Source organism: Nicotiana tabacum, chromosome 24, assembly GCF_000715075.1.
Source record: "Nicotiana tabacum cultivar K326 chromosome 24, ASM71507v2, whole genome shotgun sequence".
NCBI classification, from domain to species: Eukaryota; Viridiplantae; Streptophyta; class Magnoliopsida; order Solanales; family Solanaceae; genus Nicotiana; species Nicotiana tabacum.
In genome coordinates, this window is record NC_134103.1 from 56,054,285 (window position 1) to 56,071,288 (window position 17,004).

Consider the following 17,004-nt stretch of genomic DNA (forward strand, 5'->3'; position numbering starts at 1 on the left):
AAGTGGGGGTCATCATACTGACGCTCCTTGATACGGTCATAAAGAGAAGACCTGGAGACCACGCAAGCCAATACCCGACTAGGCTCCGAAATATTCAATCTGACAAGCTGGCCCGCTAAGGCCTAAATATCCAATGCCAAAGGTCTCTCTGCTACTGGAAGATATGCTAAACTCCCCAAACTCTCTGCCCGGCGACTCAAAGTATCGACCACCACATTGGCCTTCCCCGAATGGTACAAAATATTGATATCATAGTCCTTAAGAAGCTCCAACCATCTCTGTTGACGCAAATTAAGATCCTTCTATTTCAACAGATACTGCAAACTCCGATGATCAGTATAGATCTCATAATGGACCCCATACAAATAATGGCGCCAAATCTTCAAGGCGTGAACAATGGCTGCTAACTCAAGATCATGGACATGATAGTTCTTCTCATAGGTTTTCAACTGGCGCGAGGCGTAGGCAATCACCCTACCCTCCTGCATCAGAACACATCCAATGCCTATCCTCGAGGTATCACAATAAACAGTGTAATAACCTGAAGCTGATGGCAGAACTAACACTGGAGTTGTGGTCAAGGTAGTCTTGAGCTTCTGAAAGCTCTCCTCACACTTGTCCGACCACCTGAATGGAGCACCCTTTTGGGTCAATTTGGTCAAGGGCGATGCGATAGATGAGAAACCCTGAACAAACCGACGGTAATAACCAGCCAAACTGAGAAAGCTCTGAATCGCTGTAGTTGAGGATGGTCTGGGCCAACTCTGAACCGCCTCTATCTTCTTCGGATCAACCTGAATACCCTCACGAATGCTACTGAACTGAGCCAAAACTCACACTTGGAGAACTTTGCATAAAGCTTCTCCTCCCTCAATTTCTATAATACAATCCTCAAATGCTGAGCATGCTCCTCCTGGCTACGAGAGTACACCAGGATGTCATCAATGAATACAACAATGAATGAGTCCAAATAGGGCTGGAATACACTGTTCATCAAATGCATGAATGTTTCTGGGGCATTGGTCAGCCCAAAAGACATCACTAAGAACACATAATGGCCATATCGGGTCCTGAAAGTTGTCTTAAGAATATCTGAATCCTGAATCTTCAACTGGTGATAACCGGACCTCAAATCAATCTTGGATAACACCCTCGCTCCCTGAAGCTGGTCGAATAAATCATCAATACGAGGCAAAGGATACTTATTCTTGACTGTGACCTTGTTCAACTGCTTGTAATCAATACACATTCTTATGGAACCATCCTTCTTCTTCACAAATAGAACTGGTGCACCCCAAGGTGACACACTAGGCCAAATAAACCCCTTATCAAGGAGTTCCTAATGCTGTTCTTTCAATTCCTTCAACTTCGCCGGTGCCATACGATACAGTGGAATAGAAATGGGCTGAGTGCCTGGCACCAAATCAATACCGAAGTCAATATCCCTGTCAGGCGGCATGCCCGGTAGGTCTGTAGGAAACACATCCGAAAAATCACGTACCACCGGAACAGAATCAATGACAGGAGTCTCTGCACTAACATCCCTCACAAAAGCCAAATAAGATAGGCAACCCTTCTCAATCATGCGCTGAGTCTTCATACTTGGTACATAATCTACAGAACCGCTCCACTCAACCCTCAGAATTCCTGGCATAGCCAACGTCACCATTTTAGCATGACAATCTAGGACAGCATGACATGGAGATAACCAATCCATACCCAATATCACATCAAAGTCGACCATACTGAGCAGCAAAAGGTCCACTTGGGTCTCCAGACCCCCAATAGTCACCACACATGACCAATATACGCGGTCCACAACAATAGTATCGCCCACAGGAGTAGATACATGAACAGAAGAAACTAGAGACTCACGGGGGAAATCCAGAAAATGGGCAAAATACGAGGAAACATATGAATACGTGGAACCAAGGTCAAATAATACTGAGGCATCTCTGTGACAAATTGAGACAATACCTGTAATCACAGCATCTGAAGCAATAATATCTGGTCTGGCAGGGAGGGCATAGAAATGGGCCTGGCTACCCCCTAATCTGCCTTCCCCCCTAGGGAGACCCCTAGCTGACTGACCTCCAGCCCGAGCTGACTGGGCGAGTGGTAAGGTAATTGGTGCTGAAGTCAGAGGCTGACTCCTCTGCTGAGATAGACCTCCATGATGATGAGGATAATGCCTCCACATATTCCCAAACTCCCCACACTCAAAACAACTCCCTGGTGCTGGTGGTGGGAACTGAAGGGAACCCCTAGCACCGAGATAACTGGTAGAAGAACCTGGCATGGAATAGCCCTGAACAGGTGGAGCACGTGACGAACTCTGAGCTGGAAGGGCACTAAGTGATGAGTGGCCCTGATGAGAACTGTGAGAACCATGGCCAGATGATGCACCACGGTGAAATGGCCGATCTGACTAAGCCTGCCTGAAATGACGACATCTACCGTGTTGAAACTGACCCCCAAAAGGAGCACCGCTGAATCCACCCTATCCACGAGGCCTCTTGGCTTCCCTCTCAACCCTTTCCTAATCGCGAACCATCTCAATCTGTCGAGCAATGTCGACAACCTCATCAAAGGTAGCACCAGACACCCTCTCTCTGGTCATAAGCAACTGTAGCTGAAAAGTGAGACCATCAATAAACCTCATGATCATCTCCCTATCAGTGGGAACCAACCAGATCGCATGACTGGCCAACTCGGAAAACCGCATCTCATACTGTGTCACATACACATCACCCTGGCGAAGCTGCTTAAACTGTCTACGCAGCTCCTCTCTGCGGGATCGAGGCACGAACTTCTCCAAAAAGACTATAGAGAACTGCTGCCAAGTAAGGGGTGCTGCGCCAACAGGCCTACGCCTCTCGTAAGTCATGCACCATCTGAGTGCAGCCCCAGAAAACTGAAAAGTAGTGAAGGAGACCTCATAAGTCTCCAGAATACGTGGTCCAAAAAGTCCTGAGCATCCTCTCTCTCTGTGCCACTGAAAGGTGGTGGCTGGAGTCTCCCAAACCTCTCCAACCTACGCTGATCATCCTCAGGCATAGCAGGAACCACATAAACCTGAGCAACTGCAATCGGCTGGGCTGGTGGTGCCCCCGGTGTCTGGAGTCCCTGAATAACCTGCTCAGGTATATGAGCGATGGGAGTCTGAGTGCCTGTGCCTCCCCCGGCCTGAGAAGTGGTTGCGGCCGTCGAGATAGAGACCGCCTGAGCAAGGTCAGTACACGCTGTCATAATCTGAGCTAGGGCCTCCTAAAGGCCTGGAATCACAAAAGGCACAGGTGGTGCCTGAGCTGGTGCATCAACAACTGGATTCTGGTCCTGATCTGGGACAACTGGTGGATCTGTCGGTACTGCCCCAGCTGCAGTACAGGCTGAACCTCTGCCCCTACCACAGCCTCTACCGCGGCCTCGACCTTTCGCGACCCTCTGGCTGCTGGTAGTGGTGGCTGGCCCTCCTGACCGGTACTACGAGTCCTCACCATCTGTGAGAGAATGAAACAACAAATGTTTAGTTACTAGAATCAACAGATTCGCACGACAAGAATTCAAGAATGTGGAATCTTCCTAAAGGTTCTGCAGCCTCTCAAAGATAAGTACAGACGTCTCCGTACCGATCCGCAAGACTCTACTAAACCCGCTCATGACTCGTGAGACCTATGTAACCTAGGCTCTGATACCAATCTGTCATGACCCAAACTAACCCCTATCGTGATGGCGCTTATCGTGGTACTAGGCAAGCCGACTCATTCTAAAATAAACCGATATTTGTCATTTCAAGGATAACTCAAAGGCTATTTAGCTTAAAAACCTTTGTAAAGGAGTTCAAATCAAACAAAAGTGCGAAAAAGAAAAGCCCGACATCGGGGTGTCACTAGTCATGAGCATCTACTACAATCTGTCTAACAATATCAAGGCTAACTCAGCCTGGAAAATAGCTAAATAAAACTAGAGGAAGATAAGAGGGAGAAGAGCAGGGGCTGCGATCGCCAAACAGCTACCTTGCTATCTCCGAGAAAATCTGCAACCAGAATAATCAAAAACCGCTACCTTGTCCAGCTACACCTGGATCTGCACACAAGGTACAGGGAGTAACGTGAGTACGCCAACTCAGTAAGTAATAACAATAAATAAAGACTGAGCAGTAGTGACGTGCAATAAAGCATATAAAGTTCATATCATGAAATCTCAGTAAAATACCTCATGCTTTTAAAATCAGGATTTGAATCAAAATATCTCGTTTAGACCCAGTTCCAGTAAAAATCATTTAATGATATTTTTCAAAAGTTTTCAAACAGAGGAAAAACGTAAAGGTGAGAAAAAATGATGAAATCATAAACAGCCCCTCGGGCAAAACATCACTCGTATACACCCCCTCGGGCAAACCTCACAGTCACTCGTGCCTCTCTGGCATACCTCACAGTCACTCATGCCACTCAGGCATACCTCACAATCACTTATGCTACTCGGGCATACCTCACAATCACTCATGCTTCCCAGTCACTCAGCACTCAGCACTCGCACTCAGTAGGTACCTGCGCTTACTAGGGGTATGTACAGTCTCCGGAGGGGCTCCTTCAGCGCAACCACTATATCAAGCCAAATCATGGCATAATTCACTTAGGCCCTCGGCCTATTTCAAACATGCTGCAGCGTGCAGCCCGATCCCATAAATATCCTCACAAATCAGGCCCTCGGCCTCACTTAGTCATAAACCTCTCAAGCCACTCGGGCATTTCAGTAAAAACAGGGCATTCAGCCCAAAACAACATTTATGCATCAAAATAGAGTCATAAAACTGAGTTATGTAGTAAACAAGTATAACCATGACTGAGTATAGATTTTCAATCGAAAACAGTGAGAGGAGTAAGAAAAGGCCCCTAAGGGTCCAAACAACACTGGCACAAGGCCCAAAACATGGCTTTCAGCCCAATTTATAGAAACTCTTTCTAAAACATATAAGTATCATATAGCTTCAACAAAATGTGAAACTTCACAGTTGCTATGGGATGGACCAAGTCACAATCCCCAATAGTGCACGCTCGTCACCTAGCATGTGCGTCACTTCAAAAATAGTAAAATGATACAAAAATTCGGGGTTTCATACCCTCAGTACTAGATTTACAATTGTTACTTACCTCAACCCGGTCAAATCTCTACCCCGCAATGCTCTTGCCTCTGGACTCGGCCTCTGAGTGCTCCGAATCTATTCACAATCAGTACAATACCATCAATATATGCTAATGGAATGAATTCCACAAGAAAAACTATCAAATTAGCCCAAAATCCGAAATTGGCTCAAACTCGGCCCCTGGGCCCACGTCTCGAAATCTGACAAAATTTATAAAACTAGAAAGCCCATTCACTCACGAGTCTAACCATACTATATTCATCAAAATCCGACATCGTTTGGTCCTTCAAATCCTTAAATTACTTCTCCAAAAATCACATGCCCTAACCCCTCATTTTCACTAATTACATGATTAAAAAACGAAAAATCACCATATGTACGAGTATTAGGGATCAAGTAACTTATCTCAATGAAAACCCCCTTGATTCCCTCTTTAAATCTCTCCCAAAAGCTCCAAAACCAAATAGAAATGGTGAAGAATGCACCAAAATTCGCGAAGTGTGCAATATGTACCTTTTGCCCAGGCTTCTCGCATGCGGCCTTTTACTTGCACCCGCGCGACCGCACATGCGGTCACAACAATCGCACCTGTGCAAGTCACTTAATGCCTAGGTTCCGCATCTGCGGCAAACCTGTCGCACATGCGCTTGCGCACCTGTGCGTGGTGCGCCGCATCTGCGAAGACAGCCTTCTTCCTTCCTTGCGCATCTGCGCCCTGGGTCTCGTACCTGCGGGCTCGCAGATGCGATAGCCTTCTCGCACTTGCGCATCCTGCCTAGCCCAACATTGCTTGCACCTGCGAACCTCCATGCTCACCAGCGACCCCGCACCTGTGACTTCCTTTCCGCAGGTGCGTAAATATTAGTAGCAGTAGCTTCAGCTGCATTTTCCAACTTCGACAAATCCGTTAACCACCCGTAATCACCCCGACGCCCTCGGAACCTCAACCAAAAATACCAACAAGTCATATATCAACATACAAACTTAGTCGAACCTTTGAATCACTCAAAACAACATCAAAACACCAAATTACCCTCGGATTCAAGCCTAAGAACTTCTAAATTTCTAAATTCGGCAACCGATGCCGAAACCAACCAAACCACGACGTTTACTGCATAACTCAGTTTTATGACTCTATTTTGATGCATAAATATTGTTTTGGGCTGAATGCCCTGTTTTTACTGAAATGCCCGAGTGACTTGAGAGGTTTATGACTGAGTGAGGCCGAGGGCCTGATTTGTGAGGATATTTATGGGATCGGGATGCACGCCGCAGCATGTTTGATATAGGCCGAGGGCCTGAATGATTTATGCCATGATTTGGCTTGATATAGCGCTTGGGTTGAAGGAGCCCCTCCGGAGTCTGTGCACACCCCCAGTAAGCGCAGGTACCTACTGAGTGCAAGTGCTGAATGCTGAGTGACTGGGAGACATGAGTGATTGTGAGGTATGCCCGAGTGGCGTGAGTGATTGTGAGGTATGCCCGAGTGGCACGAGTGAGTGTGAGGTTTGCCTGAGGGGCTGTATACGAGTGATGTTTTGCCTGAGAAGTTGTTTATGATTTCATTATTTTTGCTCACCTTTGCATTTTTCCTCTGTTTGAAAACTGTTGAAAAATATCCTTAAATAATTTTTACTGGAACTGGGTTTAAACGAGATATTTTGATTCAAATCCTGATTTTAAAAGCATGAGGTATTTTACTGAGATTTCATGATATAAACGTTATATGCTTTATTGCTCGTCACTACTGCTCAGTCTTTATTTATTATTGTTACTTACTGAGTTGGCGTACTCACGTTACTCCCTGCACCTTGTGTGCAGATCCAGGTGTAGCTAGACACGGTAGCGGTTGTTGATTATTCTGGTTGCAGATTTTCTCGGAGATAGCAAGGTAGCTGTTTGGCGATCGCAGCCCCTGCTCTTCTCTCTCTTATCTTCCTCTAGTTGTATTTAGCTATTTTTCAGGCTGAGTTAGCTTTGATAATGTTAGACAGATTGTAGTAGATGCTCATGACTAGTGACACCCCGATGTCGGGCTTTTCTTTTCCGCACTTTTGTTTGATTTGAACTCATTTACAAAGGTTTTTAAGCTAAATAGCTTTGGAATTATCCTTGAAATGAAAAATATCGGTTTGTTTTAGAATGAGTCGGCTTGCCTAGTACCACGATAGGCGCCATCACGACAGGGGTTAGTTTGGGTCGTGACATGAAGTGCATGCAAAAATTGGATGAACTCCAGTCATGTGTGACACAGTTAATTGATTTCACTTTAGGTGCAAGCTCGTGTCTCCGCATTTGGGCAATTAACCTTCTCGTGGTCCTTGCGCAGGCAGTTTATGTCCCTTCAGGAGAATGACTAAGATGTGCTCTTTAAAATAGATTACTTAGGATTAACATCAGGCGTAAGTGTTTATACTTCAACCACACAACACATGATTGAAGTGCATGTAAAAATTGGTTGAATTGTAGTCATATGTGACAGAAGTGCATGCAAAAATGATATGGTTGAAGTGCATAAAAAATAGCTAAACTTTAGCCATTTGTGATTGAATTATATGTAAAAATGCATGAACTTCAACCATATGTGGTTGATGTGCATGCAAAAATGCCTGAACTTTAGTCATATGTGGCTGAAGTTGTCATGTATGTGACCTACTAACCTTAGATAAAATTTGTAACTTTTGATATAGATTTTTGCAACTTCAACCTAGTATATCTGAAGTTGTTCTGAAAAATTTGCATACTCCGGCTATAACTTAAACAACAGTCCCAAAATTGATTATTTGTGTCCCTTGCCCAATTCCATTGACCATCATTGCTCCTCCAACCCATCATTTTGCCCATCGTCCATTTTCTGCAAAAGAAAATAAAATAAAATAAACAAGATATACGCCCATTATTTTTCTTTTTTATTGTACTTTCTTCCAATTTTTCCCCTATTCCCAGTTCGAAAACTCAAGAAGTTAGCTTTTCAACATTTTTCGTAATTCATCATCAACTGGTTCTCTGCCTGTCTCATATTGTTGCCTGTGTGAGATATCATTTACAATTTTGATAGTGAGATCACATCTTTGCACTTTTGCCCTGTTAAGTGTTCGAATCACATCATCCAATTAAGTGGGCGTTTGGACATAAGAATCGTAAAATTCCAATAAAAGTGAAAAGAAATTTCAAGTGAAAATGATATTTGAAAATTAGAGTTGTATTTGGACATGAATATAATTTTGGGTTGTTTTTAAAATTTTGTGAGTGATTTAAGTGAAAATTTTAAAAAATAGTTTTTTGGAATTCTTCAAATTTTCGAAAAATTCCAAAATTTATCTTCAAGTGAAAATTAAAAATTTTATGGCCAAACACTGATTTCGAAAAAAAGTGAAATTTTCAAAAAAAAAAAGTGAAAATTCTTATGTCCAAACGGGCTCTAAATATGGCGTTTGAGACGGTCCTCTTATCCAGAGATTATTTTCTGAACTATTGATGTCTAGCCACTGCAAAAAATCGAATATATGTCAATGCTATCACGTGTTCGGATCTTTCTGGCTCTTAATGGTGTCTAGGTCCAGAATTCTTACTAGTTGTTATAGTCGCACCATTTTTGGTCTTTAGAGGATAACACGAAGTTGACGATGGAACACATTTCGAGCATAATTGTTAAGTTTCTATTCGCAAAAAGAGTATTTTCTTTTAAAGATCAAGAACTGAGATTATAGAAAACGATAAGTGGGTTGTGTTTGATTGTAAGATACAAGCGTAAGGATTATAGTAGACACCAAGAGATTCAGCACCGTCGAAAGTGCATCGGAAGGCAATGGAACATTTGAAAACTGAATGTCATTGAAATGGCAAGTCGCCTACTATTCAATCAATTTAGCATGTCTTACATGTGACTATTCAATCAATTTAGCATGTCTTACATGCCACCAGAGTTTGTAAAATTTAAATATCATGCTCTATAAAACATACACGATACAGCCAAGCACATGATCCTTTCAAAGGAAAAACCTGTACTTTTAACAGCAAGAAGAGCAAAGCATACATAGTGGATGCACTGTATTTCTAATATTGACTTGCAAAAACGCCTACTGCTGTAAACAACCAAGAAAAAGTAGAATATGAAGGACGCACATGGAATGCCATGAATAAAAAGTGGAACCAGCACTATTATATGCACCAAAAAAAATATGAATGAGATGGTGTGCAATTTGACTGTAAAAATACATGCAGTAAATGCAGCTAGAATAAGACCAATACAATGACAGACCGACCCGGAAAAAAAAAAGCCATATGGAACAATATCAAAGGAAGCTTTGGCTTTAAGTACATGACCTGCCAAAACTTAAGGACTCACATATCCTGTCCCTTAAAGCCCGTGGAGAAGATGGCAGCACAAGGATGGCATGGGGGGTTTCTTCTTTGAAAACAAGGTAGACCCACAAGAAAACCAACAAACCCAGCAGCTTGACCTGTGTGTTCAGCATATAGTAGCAACATACCCTCCCATCCCGATATACCGAACCAGTAACATAACACCCAGTGCTCAGGGTGTAATAATCCCCCCCCCCCCCAAATCGCAAACTCAAGAAGCGGTGCATCAGTAAATGACAACTTGAAGGTTAATTCCTTCCGTTGTCAAGAAAATGGCAATGACTTGGCATGAATGCAATCTTGGACCTACTCAACGTAACCATATGCATGCAAGGACTTCTAAGGAAAAAGTATGTACCAAGTGGCACAGCCTCAAACTGAAATAGCACGATTGATGGCCATCTGGGCCCACTCAGCGGATTCCTTAATGATATGGTCATCTGATGACAAGCATTCATTCAAAAAGTCTTTGCATGAAAGCGATTGTTGAATCAAAGAACCAGCATTACTGCCAAGAGTATCTGCTAGATCTCCCAGAACCCCAATAGCTGTTTTCATCACCAAATCATCCCTGAAATTGTCAAAAAATGGGGCAGATGTAAAATATCAGACCACCAATGACTTCTAGAGCTAAAACGCAATGTAGAATCAATCATGCAATACTTACATGTCTTTCTCCACGTAAATGCTATCAAGAAATTGCAGGATATGAGGTGCATAAGGAATCAGCAGCTGTGTTTTAGGTGAGTTTTTGAAGCCCTGAAATATGCCAGAATAAGCCTCCAAGATTCCATTTCTCAGAAGATTTGTATACTCTATCATCTCATCATCAACACCAGATGTGTGAGTGGACAGCTCTGCAGCACTCTGAAGCATAGGCATGGCATACATCAAGTACTTCTCAAAATTCTCTCCTATAGCCAAGGCTATGTCACCAAAACATGAAAAGATTGGAGGTTTCACAGATCGATGCAGCTGGTTACTTGATAGATCCTTGAGAAGCTGAGTCATTATACCGTCACAATAAGGTAGGATCTTATCTTCCAATGCTCTGCATATATCACCCACGACACCAACTGTGACCGCACATACTTGGTATTCCTCAAAGTTCTGGAGGCCCATTTCGAGGTACTTGTAAAATTCAAGCATGTACTTGGCAAAGTCAGGGCCGGTTGCATAGGCAAGGGCTCCAATAGAAAGCATGGCTTCCTCATGCACAGTCGCACTTCTACATGCAAAAACCCTGAGGAAAAGATTCATGATCTGATCTGCATACTGCATGAAAACATATTTTGATGGCTCTGATGCTCCTAGTTTCTGAATAATGACCTGTAAGCATCCACACAGAAGACCTTGCAGCTCACTCTGCTTCTCTCGCTCATCAGTTTTAAGCTTTTGAGCCTCAAGAGTCTGGTGGAGCTCCATCATAATGATGGGAACAAGTTGCAGAACCATGGGAGCTGTTTCATCTGTTGAACATCTAACAACTTCGTTCAACGTCTCATATGAAGCAGTCCTAAGTCGCGACTCACCAGCATCTTCTCTGTGTGTAACTGTAAGAAGAGATTGCACAATTTCCTGGAAAAAAGGTGTCAAGGGAGATGGTATGCCCACATCTTCGTAAGCTTGGGAAAGAAAATAAAGAGCACCGCAGGCTTTTTCAGCAACATTTGGAGCATCCTTCATACTCTGAAGTAGAACAGTTACAATCTGCTGGCAGTTTGCTGGAGTAATAATTGGAGTCTCAACTGTTGAACCATGAAGGAACTCGAATATCCTTCCCAGTGACCATGCCGTGGTGTCCTTCACATGTCTATAAGGATCCTTTGTCAATGCAATAAGCATGAAATTCAGAGCAACATTGACAATGAGTGTTAACTTGTCGGGTGAAGGACCTTCCAAAATGGAACCAAAGGCATAAGTGGCAGCCTCTCTCTGCCTCCAATCAGGCTTAGTAATGTTTTCTTCGATGAATGGCATAACAAGTGGGACAATATCATCCCCTACTGTTCTGGCAACCAAACCAAGGCAAGTTCCTCCAGCCATTGCAAGATTCCATGCACCTTCATCCTGATCCTGATCTTCTTCTTGCTTAAGAAGTGTCTCCAATAGCACAGGGACAAGTGCAGGGAGAGCCTGCTTGATGAAATAATAGCAAGGAACTTCAGAATCTCCTGTTAAATCACTCCCATAATCTTCTAAGATATCAATTTCCTCATCACAGATTGAGCTCCAGAATTCAATGGCTTGAAGAGCAACAGGCTCCTCGTCTTCTCTAACAGCCTTTGCTGTAATATTGAAGATGTCTTGGATGTATGGAGCTAACTTGTCGTAGTAAGTTGACGAAATTGAAACTAAACATTCAAAAGCAGCTTGCCGAATTTTTACTTCTGGAGATAGAGTGGCCCCACAAACAACTCTCATTATGAAGTCACGCTCCATGTCATTGTTAAAATTTGCGTGAGCAAACCCAAGAGCATTATACAATGCTCGGGTAGCAGCAAGCTTCACATCATTGTTCCCTTCTTCTGCATTCATACCCTGAACTACAGCTGTAAGTATTTTATTTACTTGATCTTGGTCCAAAACATCAGGAGAGACTTCTTCACATAAATATCCCAGAGTCTCCAAAGTAGCCTGCTTAACATGTGCAGGGACTTGGTGAATGCTCGACAAGAGTGACCCAACCAGTTCAGGCCACTGCTTCTGGGGCAGCTCAATGCCAGCAACCTTGGCGATGACTTGTGAAGCAGTTGAATGAGCATCAGACACAGGAGAAGAAAGGGTCTGTAACAAACATGTCTTAATCTGGTTCTTGACAGCCGCATCGAGTGCGAGCCATCCCTGCACAAGCTCAAATTTTGTATGCTGTTCCTTAGCATCCAAGGCATTTTTTAGTACTAAACCTGCTAGCTTACGACCATCAACTGGCTTGTCGTCACTAGCAAGCTCTCCAGATAGAGACAACAGGAAACCAGGAAGATTTTGTTCCTGAAACTGTTTCAATGTTTCTTCAGCATGTTTTCGTACTGCTGAATCAACTGATTGAGCATTGAGAAGAAACTGGGTGACTTCCATTGCTATATTGTTACTGCAAGTAACGACACCATCCTCCATAGGTTAAGACTCACGGTATAATCATAATAAAATGCAGTGAAACTAATATTATCCCTCAATCCATTAGAATATCATAAAAATGTTAAAGTCAATGTACAGCCAGATAAAAGGAAAGAAACAAAGAAATAGAGTAGAGGCTGTGCTGCTGAATAAAGAAGAGCATTAGATCAATTAAAAATAGTCTAAATGTAGTAATTGCAAACAGTGCCAAATGCATGTCCACTGAATAACCGCTAAAGAAAGAGATAAATACAGAAAACTATTTGAAGAACCAAGAAAATCCACCTAAAGCCTAGATATAACCTGACAATGGACTCAAAATTGAATCTTTTGAGAAAGTTGAGTACCATGAATAGTGAAATTTTGCGATCAGACCCTTAACCAAAAGCAAGTCTACAACTTCCAAACCAATCAGCATCCGTCGTCCATCATGCAAACCAGTCAAAGATTAAAGACTCACCAAAGCAGTTTAAGGAGCTGCAGACTTTGAAATTATTACTATAAATTACAGTGGATATATAGCAATGAGCTCACACAAATGCATCTAGTCCGAGGCCCATGAGACCGTAACCTCGAAAAGTTAAATGTATTTACTAAGGCTGCTACCGATCTAAGTAGCTTTCAGATTGCAGTCAAAAAGGATTCTTTGGGTTTGTCCCACCAAAAAAATCAGTCCACTGAATGCAGTAAAAAACAATGACACATGGAAATAAGAAGATCAAAGTTAGAAATTGGACCACAACCGAATAGATCAGTTAAAGTCATAGATTAAGCATCAAAATCATCAGTTTCATAGAACCCTATTCCATTTTTAATAAATAAATAAAGTATTTTATTGCAAAGAAAAATAGAGTGAATTACCTGAAACTTGCAAAGATTGCGACTAACAGAACAAAAAACCGGCGCCCCCTCTGTAACCCTAAGAGAATGAGCGATGAGAGGGGGAAGAGAGAGAGAGAGAGAGAGAAAGAATGAGCGATGAGAGGGGGAAGAGAGAGAGAGAGAAAGGAGGAGGAGGACGCGCTGGTATTGATTATGCAAATCTAATCTAATACTCCTAATAGCAGTTTGCAATTATTTTTAATTAATTGGGTAGTAATCTCCTTTCCGGGACCAGCCTGGCTTTGGGCCCCAACCAAATGACGAGTTACATACTGCTTTATTTACGGAAAAGGGCAAAATATACGCCTGTAATATCAATTACTAGTAAAATTGTTTGTACTTCACGCGATTAGTTAATTTTAAAATAATTTTATTTATCCGTACAGTTGGATTTATAGCGTAGTTTATAGATAAAGAAAATAAGAACAAAAATAAGATTAATGGCTGAAATTAAAGAAAATAACAAGCCTGACTCCGAACTCGGTCTTTCTGAGAACAGAAGTGAAAGCAATGATAAAGCGATGATAAAGCTATTAGATTGAGCGTAAAATAGTAAAGTACGGCTTAGTGTGCAGAATATTTTATGTCCTACAATAGTTGTAAATCCTCTTATTTATAGCTCTCTTGCGGGAGACAAGGTCCACAAATCAAGCGTCTCTTGAATGAGAATAAAAGCGTCATTGATGGGTGTATAACGGCTGGCTTTGAATGCAAATATTCTCTATAACGGCTGCTCATTAAATTCTATCCGATGTCAAACCTCTAAATCTCTATTATCGGCTACGCTTTATTCGGGATCCATCCTACACCAGTGTCACGCCCCATCCTCGGGAAGCGCGACCGGCGCTCAACCGAGTGAACCCGGCCGAGCAAGCATGTTAGATACTTTCTACCCAATTAACCCATGATCAAGAGAAGACGTGATTTCATTAATTATACAGTAGGAGTTTCATTCATACAATCCTAAATCATTTCATTAGTCATTGCGCCTTTAAGTCTCAAAATACACATTTCTTATAGTTCAAGTGGAACAAGTGATCAAACACAACATAACCTGTTTAACATTTCCAATACCCATGTACAACCCACATAGTGTCTACGAAGCCTCTAAAGATACAAAAGAGAGTAAGGATGGTGCCGGCAACAAGGCCCCGGCTATACCTCAAAAGTGACCATAATATAAACAAAAGGTACAATACATGACCCCAGAATGAAATGGGGCTCACCGAGTCCGCTGAGAAGAGGATGCAACACTATCTACGATCAACGTTGTCTGCTATATAACCACCTGCATCCATTTAAAGATGTAGCGCCCCCGGTAAAAGGGAAGTTAGTACCGTCGAATAGCACTAGTATGTATAGCTAAACACCAACTCAATAGAACGAATAATAATAATACAAGAGGAACAGTCAAGAATCAAATAATATTAAAATAACAAGTTAATGATCATATACGTTTTCCAAGTCAATTTTCATATTATTAGATTGGGTGATCGTTAGTACCGATATTTCATAATTCACAATACCTCTGTATTCTTACACGAAGTCCGATTTCGGCCCGATCGGCTAGGCCGTCTCATTTGAGACATTACCTCAATTTCATTACAACTTTCCAGCACAGTACCACCATGTGTGCGACATGGCGTTCGATCACGGCCCGATCGGCTAGGCCATCTCATTTGAGACATTACCACAGTTGCATCCACAATATCACCATGTTCTTACACGGAGTCCGATCTCAGCCCGATCGGTTAGGCCATCTCATTTGATACATTACCACAATTTCATTAGTAAATCATCTCACATTGTACTTCTTAATAATTACAAAGTCATTCTTGGCACTTGGCCGTATTCCATAGTTCCAGACCCCTTTTCCACATTCAATATCATTATCAACAATAATAAGGCTTCCCATTCAAGACATTAAATTCACATATGAGCAATTTAGGAATCTTAGGCACATAGAGGCTTTTCATACAATTTGGCACAACAACTTTTATTTCAATCTTGACATGAAGCCTTAACATTCCTAACACATATTCCACATTTTGAACATATTCTCAAATGGTAAGATGACATGATGAAGCATTTAGCATACACATTGAACAACACATCCTTCAACACAACCACATTAGGAAAAGCCAATTCAATAATGATCAAGGACTTACTCTAATTACATGAACGCCGTGGGATTCGATTCTAAGAAGAATGGGGGTTTAGACAGCATACCTTAATTGAGCTCCTTAAAACTCTAAGATGTTCCAGAATATTAGCCACTTCAATCTATTTTAGCAATATAATAAAATTGAACCAAAATTAGGAAGATGAACATGGTTTTAGCTCATTTGAGTATATTATCAAACACTAGGTGTGTATCAATGTTTTAAGCCCCTCTTTGTGGAAGATTCCATCTTTTCCCAACCCATTCTCTATCATTTTTAGCTCACAAATTTCCCACATACCTTAGGAACACATGCATGCAAAGTAAGCACTCTCATCCCCATGAATTACCTTACTAATGGCCCATTCTAGTTACATTTTAAAATTAAGAGTTTGGGTGATAGAATCTTACCTCGTAGGAAGAAGACCTAGGCGCCTCTCTTGATAATCTTCAAGATTTTAAGTGAGAATTGAAGAACAATTTAATGAAGATCACTTCTCCCTCTAGGACCCTCTCTCTTACTCTAAAAATATCAAAAAATATGCTCAAAATGGTCCATGGGGTGTGTTTTAATAAAATAGGGTCGGGTTTAAAAATCCCAAAAATGTAGCTCCGAAACATGGTTTGTGATCGCATATGCGATCGCATAATCAATATGCGGACCGCATATCGGTCACATAATCAGTGACCAAAATAGCCAAGAACATGTCCGTGTCTGCGGTCACTATGCGGCCCGCAGACCTGTTCTATAGTCATATAATGAACCGCAGAACAATTATGCGGTTGCATAGTCGATCGCAAAATTTCATCCAAATAGGCCCAATTAACTGCCTCACTCTGCGGCCATTATGCGGTCCGCAGAGTAATTCTGTGATCGCATAATGGACCGCAATTATGCATTTCACTGCCAAACATTTTCCTTTACAATTCAGTGGATTGTTCAACCCAAAAAGTCCGAACTGCGGCTCGCTTTTCTATAATACGCAACACGTAAAACCAATTCGGCACCGACCAATTGAAGATTTGCAGACTGTAGAACATATCTGCAATCCATTATGTGACGCCACAAAATCACATCGAGGTGTCAGATCGAGATCTACAAGTTATGTCTGCAACAACATCAAATATATAGAGCACAAATCTATTCTATGGTCCATTCCGCGACCGAGAAGCTTTCTGAGGGGTATTTTTGTTCAAATCTGGCACACATTTTTTGGACCCTATAAATAGAACCTTTAGGATATCTAGTGGACATATCTCACTTTCTAGAGCAGCTTTTTATCTTCTTCCTCTTGAATACTTTTTTTTATTGTTGCAGAAGATTTAACGGAGA

General features: G+C 42.0%; 1 protein-coding gene across 1 annotated transcript; it reads right to left on the reverse strand.

Moving 5' to 3' along the window:
- Nucleotides 1-9,133: 9,133 nt before the first annotated feature.
- Nucleotides 9,134-13,686, reverse strand: LOC107794538 (importin subunit beta-1-like). The gene is made up of 3 exons (XM_016617036.2): nt 13,490-13,686; nt 10,179-12,602; nt 9,134-10,082 (listed from the first exon to the last, which is right to left on the reverse strand). Exons 2-3 carry the CDS (start codon nt 12,587-12,589, stop codon nt 9,884-9,886), a joined length of 2,610 nt encoding a protein of 869 aa, XP_016472522.2. The 5' UTR covers nt 12,590-12,602; nt 13,490-13,686; the 3' UTR covers nt 9,134-9,883.
- Between the last annotated feature and the right edge of the window lie 3,318 nt (nt 13,687-17,004).

Excerpts from the sequence above, each read along its gene's own strand:
- LOC107794538 (XM_016617036.2), bottom strand. The coding sequence starts at position 12,589 with ATGGAAGTCACCCAGTTTCTTCTCAATGCTCAATCAGTTGATTCAGCA. Across the intron at positions 10,083-10,178 it reads ATTTACGTGGAGAAAGACAT|GGATGATTTGGTGATGAAAA; the intron begins GTAAGTATTGCA and ends TGACAATTTCAG.